Below are 9748 nucleotides of genomic sequence, written 5' to 3' on the forward strand. Positions count from 1 at the left end.
GCCCCACCCAATGCTAAGTTTGCCCAGGTGTGTTACAGCCAGCATACCTTGCTCCAAACCCACCTGCCACCAGCCTCCTCTACAGAAAGGGAGTCATTTCATTGGAAAAATTATTGTAATTGTCCTCAAATCTGAGAGTTGGTTCGAAATCTGAAACTGCCTGACCTCAAATGCCACAACTTAGAATTGCAGACCTGCTAAAACCAGCTCTCTTTTTTAATTGTTAAAACAATTTTCTTACTGATGTAAGAAATTAAATAATAAATGTGCATAGTTTGGGGGTACATGTGATAATGTAATACATTCATATAATTTGTAAAGGTCAAATCAGCTTACTTGTGATGTCCATCACCTTAAACATTTGTCCTTTCTTTGTGATAGAAATATTATAATTATTCTAGCTATTTTGAAATGTACAGTAAATTATTGTAAAATATAGTCACTCTACTGAACTATCAAACACTAGGTCTATTTCTTCTATCGACCTGTACATTTGTATCCATTAATCAACTTCTCTTTGTCCCCTTTCCCCCCTACCCTTCCTGGCCTCTAGTAACCACCAGTCTACTCTTTGTCTTCATGAGATCCACATTTTTAGCTCCCACATATGAGAACATGTGATATTAAAACCAACTTTCAAATAATAATTGAATTCTCTGGTTTCATTGAATCTTGACCAATTCCAATTAGGACTTGGGACATTATCAAAAAGCATGAGTTGACAGCCCCAAGGTCAACACCAGGTGTTAGCCATCCAGCTCATAGAATCCTAGTAGGTCAGTAGGAGAGCCAGCACTAAATTCCCCAAATCGTCTCTCTCCCCCAGCTTTCAGCTGTACCCACTGCACCCAGCTTTAATAAATCAAGTCCCAGGAGACAGTAGTGATAGTCAGAAGTCTTGGCCAGGTGCAGTGGCTCACACCTGTAATAATAACACTTTGGGAGACTGAGTGGGGAGAATCACTTGAGCCCAGAAGTTCGAGACTGGTTTGGGCAATACAGGGAGATCCCATCTCTACAAAATCAATAAATAAACCTAGCCTGGCATGGTGGCGCATGCCGTGGTTCCAGCTACTCAGGAGGCTGAGGGAAGAGGATTGCTTAGACCCTGGAGATCAAGGCTGCAGTGAGCCGCGTTTGTGCCACTGCACTTCAGCCTGGATGACCCTGTCTCCAAAAAAATAAATAAAAACAGTCGTCTTATTGTCTGTGGAATTAAAATAGCATTTTAAGAGGAAGACACTCCAGATAGTGAGCCTAGAATGATCTCCAAGATATTCCATTAATATAATAATAGTTATTGTTGGTTTTCATTTGCCAGACACAGCCTAAGTACTTTACATACATTAACGTATTTATTCTTCATAGCAGTTTTACATATTAGCTACTGTTACTATCTCCGTTTTATAAATGAGGAACTGAGTCACGAAGAGGTTAAGTAATTTACCTAGGTTAAGTAACTTACCTAGACTCCCACAACTAGGAAGTAGTGAAAGTCAGGCTCCAAAGCCAGTGCTCCCTAATTACTATTACTGCTGCTCCTCTATAAGTGATATCTATCAACATAAACAAAAACGCCCTATACGGTAAACATTGTCCTCACAATGAAAAGTTGGAAGAAAGGCTGGGCGTGGTGACTCACGCCTGTAAACCCAGCACTTTGGAAGGCTGAGGCAGGCGGATCACCTGAGGTCGGGAGTTCGAGACCAGCCTGACCAACATGGAGAAACCCCTTCTCTACTAAAAATACAAAATTAGCTGGGCGTGGTAGCGCATGCCTGTAATCCCAGCTACTGGGGAGGCTGAGGCAGGAGAATCGCTTGAACCCAGGAGGTGGAGGTTGTGGTGAGTCGAGATCGCCCCATTGCACTCCAGCCTGGCAAACAAGACCAAAACTCTGTCAAAAAAGAAAGAAAGAAAGAAAAGTTGGAAGAAAATGAAAAGCTACCCCATCACAATTTTTATGATATATATAAATCCATGGCTTTTGGTACATTTCATGTGAATCACACCAGCCACCTAGGTGTCTCCAGTTATAGAAATTAGAAAAGTATTTAGAAAGAAATTTGTGATGATTTTGAGTACCCATCATTTGCCAGACACTTGGGCTAGGGCCCAGCCTTTGCGCTCAAGCTATAAGAGCTAGGGAACACCAACGATTATTTCATAATGTGTGTTGGTGGGATAAAATGTTTGTCTAATATATGCTTGCAGTAAGGAGATTCAGCATTGTCTGAAAAAATTAAGAATACAGTATGTCTATGCATTTTAAGTCAGTGATTTAGGAAAGAGTATCCTGAAAAAGTTCATGTTGATCATGAAAACCTTCTGTGAAGTTTATCGGTTATGAGGTCACTGTAAGAGCCTCACAACAAAACTCTGGACATTTAGGAGTCAAAGTTACAGTCACTGATTTGTTATCTGAAGGAATTTTTTTTTTGCGGGGGCGCCAGTGTCTCGCTCTGTCGCCCAGGCTGGAGTACAATGGCATGATCTCAGCTCACTGCAACCTCTGCCTCCTGGGTTCAAGTGATTCTCCTGCTTCAGCCTCCCAAGTAGCTGGGATTACAGGCACCTGCCACCATGCCCAGCTAATTTTTGTGTTTTTAGCAGAGACAGGGTTTCACCATGTTGGCCAGGCTGGTCTCAAACTCCTGACTTCAGGTGATCCACTGGCCTTGGCCTCCCAAAGTGCAGGGATTACAGGTGTGAGCTGCCGTGCCCAGCCTGAAGGAACTTTTGACTAACCAGCTCTTCTTTTAAAAGCAGCCCTGTGAGGTGGCTGTCCAACCCCTACTTGAATATATCCCCATGACAGGGAGCCCACTACCTTCCACTTTAACCTGTGCCATTTTTGAGCAGCTTTCAGAGTTAACAGCTAGATGAAATTTTTGCTTCTTGGCTTTCTGTGTCCTCAGACTACATCTCCCCTTAAGTTTCCTACCCCTTTATTTGCAGAGTTGCTAACAGTTAAATAAAATATGAGCCTTTTCTCATTCTGGGCACAGTGTTTCAGTCTGGTGGGGACACCAAGCAAATACATCTTTAATTCTCACTCATCTGTTGTAAACTTGTTCTATCCTCTTTGATCCTGCAGATCCCCATAGGCACTGAGATCGAAGGGATGAACATTTTAGGATTGGTCCTGTTTGCTCTGGTGTTAGGAGTGGCCTTAAAGAAACTAGGCTCCGAAGGAGAAGACCTCATCCGTTTCTTCAATTCCCTCAATGAGGCGACGATGGTGCTGGTGTCCTGGATTATGTGGTGAGTGCTGCCCTGCCGTCTACTCTCTCTCTCCTTCCTCCTGCCATCCAGAGAAGAGTCCACCTTGCTGTTCTAGGTGCCTCTGTGGGGTCACCTGGCACAATGCTGTGTATGTGGTTGATGCACCACAGGCCAGGTTTGGTACAGGGGATGATAGAAGTGGAGACAGTTTCTCCTCTTGTCCAGGACCTCAGAGAGCCAGGCATGCACCACAGTTACCAGTCATTTCCTCAGTGTCCACACTGACCCCTTGGTGTTTCCATCACCGGGATCTGTTTATAGGTTCCTACCACCAGCCAGTTCATGTGGGTTGCCCATGTCATCTTGTGGGGCAGTGAATTCCATTAGTTTGCTATCTGTTGCGTGAAATAAGGTTCACTTATCTGAAAATGATAGACTTCAAGCTTCAAAGGGACCCTTTACTATGGTAGTTCACAGCATGGAGGACGAGGACAAGTCCATTTTCACCCCATGCATATATAAGTTGGAATGCTCTTCTTTTATGCAGGCTTTTTTTTGAAACAGAGTTTTGCTCTTGTTGCCCAGGCTGGAGTGCAGTGGCACGATCTCGGCTCCCTGCAACCTCCTCCTTCTGGGTTCAGGCGATTCTCCTGCCTCAGCCTCCCGAAAAGCTGGGATTACAGGCATCTGCCACCACACCCAGCTAATTTTTTTTATTTTTAGTAGAGACGGGGTTTCACCACGTTGGCCAAGCTGGTCTCAAATTCCTGACCTCAGGTGATCCACCCGCCTTGGCCTCCCAAAGTGCTGGGATTACAGGTGTGAGCCACTGCGCCTGGCCCTTTTATGTAGGCTTTTAATTTGTAAGTGTTTTTTTGTGTGATATCAATGAAAGCATGATTGTTAAGTAACAATTCTTAGATTGATTCTTGGCTAAAAGGTAAAAATTTGACCAGCTCCCTCAAAGCAACTTCTCAGAAATCACACCAATTCCAGTATCAATCTCTCATAAGCTTTATCCTGCTGTTTTACCCAAACTAGACCTCTGTGGCTTCTACTTAATTTTTTTTTTTTTTTTTTTTTTTTTTTTTTTTTTTTTTTTTGAGACAGAGCCTCTCTCTGTTGCCTAGACTGGAGTGCAGTGATGTGATCTCGGTTCACTGCAACCTCTGCCTCCTGGGTTCAAGTGATTCTCCTGCCTCAGCCTCCCAAGTAGCTGGGATTACAGGCACCCGCCACCAAGCCTGGCTAATTTTTGTATTTTTGGTAGAGACAGGGTTTCACCATGTTGGCCAGGTTGGTCTCTAACTCCTGACCTCAGGCAATCTGCCTGCCTTGGCCTCCCAAAGTGCTGGGATTACAGGCGTGAGCCACTGCACCCAGCTGCTTCTACTTAATTGTTAAGAACTAGTTTCTCCTTCCATGCACAAAGCATTTTCCTTATTTTCAACCCTTAAAGATCCCAGAACTTCTCTCTGTCAGATAGTGCTGGGTGACAGCTGGACTGATTTTAGGAGAAGTTTGAAATGGAATGGGAGACTACGTTTAGACCCCCTACCAGTGATGTTTCTCTTGTTCAATCTGAAAATTCCAGAGCCTGACTCTATCATTGCCAATGCCATTTTATGTGATTGTTGTTCTAGGGAGAGAACTGACATTTTCAGAAAAGAAAATGTGTTTAGATGTCAAGTTCTTTTCTTGGCTTTTTTTAAGTCTAAAATATTAATATTTTCCAAAGTTTAGACTAAAAAAAAGAAATTGGGGCAGGCGCAGTGGCTCATGCCTGTAATCCCAGCACTTTGGGAGGCCAAGGCCGGAGTATTGCTTGATCTCAGGAGTTCAAGACCAGCCTGGGCAACAAAGTGAGGCCCTATCTCTACAAAATATAAACAACTAAATTAAATTTAAAAGTAAAAATAGAAACTGTATTAGTCCGTTCTCACACTGCTATAAAGAAATACCTGAAACTGGGTAATTTATAAAGAAGAGAGGTTTAATTGGCTCACAGTTCCACAGGCTATACAGAAAGTATGGCTGGGGAGGCCTCAGGAAACTTACAAGCATGACAGAAGGTGAAGGGGAAGCAGGCAGGTCTTCACGTGGCCAGAGCAGGAGGAAGAAAGACAGAGGGACGTCGAGGGATTATAATTCGATATCAGATTTGGGTGAGGACACAAATCCAAACCATATCACTGATACTCCTATGTTAGGACATTTGCTTTTTGTTTTGTTTTTGTTTTGTTTTGTTTGTTTTTGAGATGGAGTTTCACTCTTGTTGCCCAGGCTGCAGTGCAATGGCACAATCTCAGCTCACCGCAACCTCTGCCTCCCAGGTTCAAGCGATTCTCCTGCCTCAGCCTCCCAAGTAACTGGGATTATAGGCATGTGCCACCACGCCTGGCTAATGTTGTATTTTTAGTAGACACAGGATTTCTCCATGTTGGTCAGGCTGGTCTCAAACTCCCGACCTCAGGTGATCTGCCCACCTCAGCCTCCCAAAGTGCTAGGATTACAGGCGTGAGCCACCGCACCCGGCCAGACATTTGCTTTTAATCTGGAAACCAATTTAGTCTTTCCTTCAATTTGATGTACCAGTCACATAAGCAGGTATTCAGTAAGGCAGATCCTGCTGAATGTCTAACTGCAGCAAGAGAGCGAGAGACCTGTTGCTCAGAAATGTATATTACACAGAATTGAAGTTTAAAATGCCTTAACTAGTTAAGGGATCTCAACCAAGTGTGGGAGACATTGTCAGTATTAACCACTTTCTTCATGAAGTCTTTCCTTTACTAATTACCCACTCCAAAACCCTAGTACCTGTCTACCCTACACTATTCACAGAAATAACTTTCAGATGTATTAAATCCAGAGTCAGCCAACTTTGCAAGCCACATGTTCTCTATTGCAACTACCCAACTCTGCCACTGTAGGAGAGAAGTACATATTCACAATTCGTAAATGAAAGAGCATGACTATGTTCCAATAAAACTTTATTTACAAAAACTCACACTGCTAACTCCTGGATTAAACTAACCAGGGAGGAAGGAAGAAAAGAACGAAAGAAAGAGAGGAGTCTTCTGAAAATATTAGAAGAAAATATAGAGGCAGGAAAAGTGTTCCTAAACAAGATATAAAAAGCAAAAGCCATAAAAAGCTGCTAAACTTAACCACATCAAAATATAAAAAGTCTGCATGCAAAAGATAATTCGAACAAAGTTAAAAGTCAAGACATTCATTTCTAAAAACTGATATATATATTTGCATACTGTATATATAGAAAAAAAGAGTTCTGATTACTGAAAAAGAAAAATCACTGAACGAACTATCAGAAAATGGACAAAGTATATGAAATATCAGAAAATGGACAAAGTATGTGAAACCTGATGACCAGTAAACATTTTAAGGGATGCTCAACCTCATTAGAAACAGGGAAATGAAAATTTGGTTTTATCGGGCATTGATAACAGTGAGGGTGAGGTTTCTCAACCATGACACTATTGACATTTTGGGCTGATCAGTCTTTGTGGGAGGCTGTCTCGTGACTGTAGGATGTTTAGCACCATCCTGGCCCCCACCTGCTTGATGCCACTAGCACCATGTCCCGAAAGTTGTGACAACCAAACTGTCTTCCAAACAAAATCATCCCTGCATAAGAACCACTGTTGCAGAGGAAAGATTATTCTCCTGGACTGCCGGTGGGAATGTGATATGGAATAACCACTTTGGAGAACAATAGGGCAGTATCTACTGAAATTTAAAATGTACACATCCCATAACTCAGCAGTTCACTTCTTAGCATCTCTACCTAGAGAACAAAGGCATGTGGGCACCATGAAGCATGTTTGCAGTGTTGTTTGTAATGACAAACCTGGGAACAACTTAAACGTCCACCAACAGGATGATGATAAAGTAACCTATGGTATTTCCATTCTGAAGACAATATTTAAAGACAGTGAGGTAAAGGTGGAAACAACCCAAGTGTCCATTAGTGGATGAATGGACAAACAAAGTGAGATATAGACATACAATAGAATATTATTCAGCCTTAGAAAGGAGTACAATTCTAACTCATGCTCCAATGTGGATGAAGTCCGAAGACATCATACTAAGTGGAATAACCCAGACACAAAAGGATCAGAGAGATAGGAAGTAGAATGGTGATTCTCAGGAGCTGAGAGGAGGGGGAAATAGGCCATTATGTTTAATGATTTCAAAGTTTGGGATGATGGAAAAGTTCTGGATTTGGATAGTGATGATAGTTGCACAAGAATGTGAATGAGCTTCATGCCACTGAACTCTACACTTAAAAATGGTTAAGATGGTAAATTTTATGTTATGTATATTTTACCATAATAAAAAATGAATGGGATAGATTTCCATGTATTGATATGAAGAGATTTCAAAGATATAATATAGGGTGAAAAAACACATCTGAATGGGATAGATTTCCATGTATTGATATGAAGAGATTTCAAAGATATAATATAGGGTGAAAAAGAAATAAACACACAGATTTAAATACATACCTATGTATCTAATTGCATAGGAGGTAGGAGTGGTTATTTGAGGTGGGTCCTGATTGAGGATGGTACTTAAAGAGGATTTTGGTGTCATCTATGTTTTAATTTTTTGAAAGGAGAATGTATTCATGTATTACTATCGGTTTTTTAATTAATAATTACTGCTTAGAATATCTCTAGAAAGAAAACTCAAGAAACCAGTGACATTGTCTCCAGGGAGGGGAAATCTGGGTGCTTGGGAGACAGATGAGACGGAGATTTCACTCTATTCACTCTTTTGTATCCCTTGAAATTTGAACTATGTGAAATTATTACCTACACAATTAAAATTTACAAATAAAGTCAGCAGTTAGAAAGTTCTTCCTGAATTTATATTAATTCAAAACAACTGACTTTTGTTCTTTGTAGCTCCCACAGTCCATTCCTTCCCATCCTGCCTTTAAAAAACTCTCACGCTCCAGGCGTGTTCCCAGAGTGTCATTGTTAATGACTTTTTCCCACGGAATCATGTTGTCTAAGCCACAAAGACTTTAAAACTTCACAGAAGTCCTAGCTTTGGCTCAATTTTGTATCACAGCCACTCTGTGAAATAGGTGTTAGTCTTTTGTGTTTCTAAGTTCTCAGAACAAGCCTGAGCAAAGCCAAAAGTCAGGCTCACAATCCTGGAGGCTTTGATCTCGATTTCCTTGCCTTTCCTCCTGGGAATCCCTGTGACTGGTAGCATCCTGCTGTATCCAAGGGGAAAGACGTCTGGGTTCTGGTCCTGACTCCGTTACCCTTGGTAAGTGGTCATCCTCATTTTACCCAGTCTCACGGCCTGTAAAATGGGGATGGTATAACCCTGACCATTTCGGTTCCTCGGGGTTATCCCAGGGAGAGATGAAGATGGCCTTGTTGAAAGTCCCTGTCTTCTGCATCAGGAAGGGCCTGCGTCTCTCACCCCGGCCTTATCCCCTACTGATGAGTACCCTGTGCTTGTGCCCTAGGTACGTACCTGTGGGCATCATGTTCCTTGTTGGAAGCAAGATTGTGGAAATGAAAGACATCATCGTGCTGGTGACCAGCCTGGGGAAATACATCTTCGCATCTATATTGGGCCATGTTATTCACGGAGGAATTGTTCTGCCACTTATTTATTTTGTTTTCACACGAAAAAACCCATTCAGATTCCTCCTGGGCCTCCTCGCCCCATTTGCGACAGCATTTGCTACCTGCTCCAGGTGAGTGGGTTTTGGGTCTCTTCACTGCTCTGAGCCATATCAACATGGAAGCAGGTGAGCCCAGTGGTAGATGCACAGCCAGTGTCTTGATATACTTCAATTCCTGGAAAACTCTAAATCGGTCTTCTGTTATTTATTTATTTATTTTCTTTTTTAAGAGACAATATCTTCCCATGATTGCCCAGGCTGGTCTCAAACTCCTGGGCTCAAGTGATCCTCTCACCTCGGCCTCCCGAGTAGCTGGGATTACAGGCATGCACAGTCACACCGAGCCTCACGTGATTTCTTAAAATGACCAGCCCCACAGCTTTTCTGTATTCCCCTGGGGTGGGTTTTTGTTTCATTTACTATTCTACTGAAGTGACCTCATTCTCTTCTCCCTCTTATGCCTTAGAGGTCAGCAGATCATTAGTTAGCCCAGCTGCCGGTCCCTCACCCTAATTAGGAAGACCTTTGCCTCAGTAAAAGAAGGCAGTCCACCTAACTCAAAATGCATTGCAGGGAAGTTTCTAGAATGGTTCCTGCCCAATTCTCCCTTTCTGGATGTATGAATTAGAAAACGAGTCTTGAGGCACTGTGGTGAGGGATGCATGCTCAGCCCTCTAGGAGACCACAATAGTGTGGGATTATCTAATTTAGCACAAGAGATGCATCCTGTCATTCACTGGAAAACCTTCAAAAAAAACACACTGGGTTTTCTACATATGTAAAAATTTTCAAAGGATGGCAGCACGTCGTTTCATACACACATTTAGTTTTGCCTCTACTGCTCATTTCCTCCCA

The 9748-nt window shown here is 42.3% G+C and overlaps 1 protein-coding gene across 3 annotated transcripts in view; it reads left to right on the top strand.

Moving 5' to 3' along the window:
- SLC1A4 (solute carrier family 1 (glutamate/neutral amino acid transporter), member 4) overlaps window positions 1-9748 on the top strand; it is a 46529-nt gene that overhangs the window by 19252 nt on the left and 17529 nt on the right. For 2 of the 3 annotated variants that reach the window (XM_011985494.1, XM_011985493.1), the window contains exons 4-5: window positions 3098-3264; window positions 8732-8965. In XM_011985494.1, the coding sequence (XP_011840884.1) occupies window positions 3098-3264; window positions 8732-8965 (401 nt within the window). The remainder of the gene's footprint in view (window positions 1-3097; window positions 3265-8731; window positions 8966-9748) is intronic. The other variant, XM_011985495.1, reaches the window with a different exon arrangement.

The sequence above is a fragment of the Mandrillus leucophaeus genome, unplaced genomic scaffold (genome assembly GCF_000951045.1).
Source record: "Mandrillus leucophaeus isolate KB7577 unplaced genomic scaffold, Mleu.le_1.0 Scaffold285, whole genome shotgun sequence".
NCBI lineage: Eukaryota > Metazoa > Chordata > Mammalia > Primates > Cercopithecidae > Mandrillus > Mandrillus leucophaeus.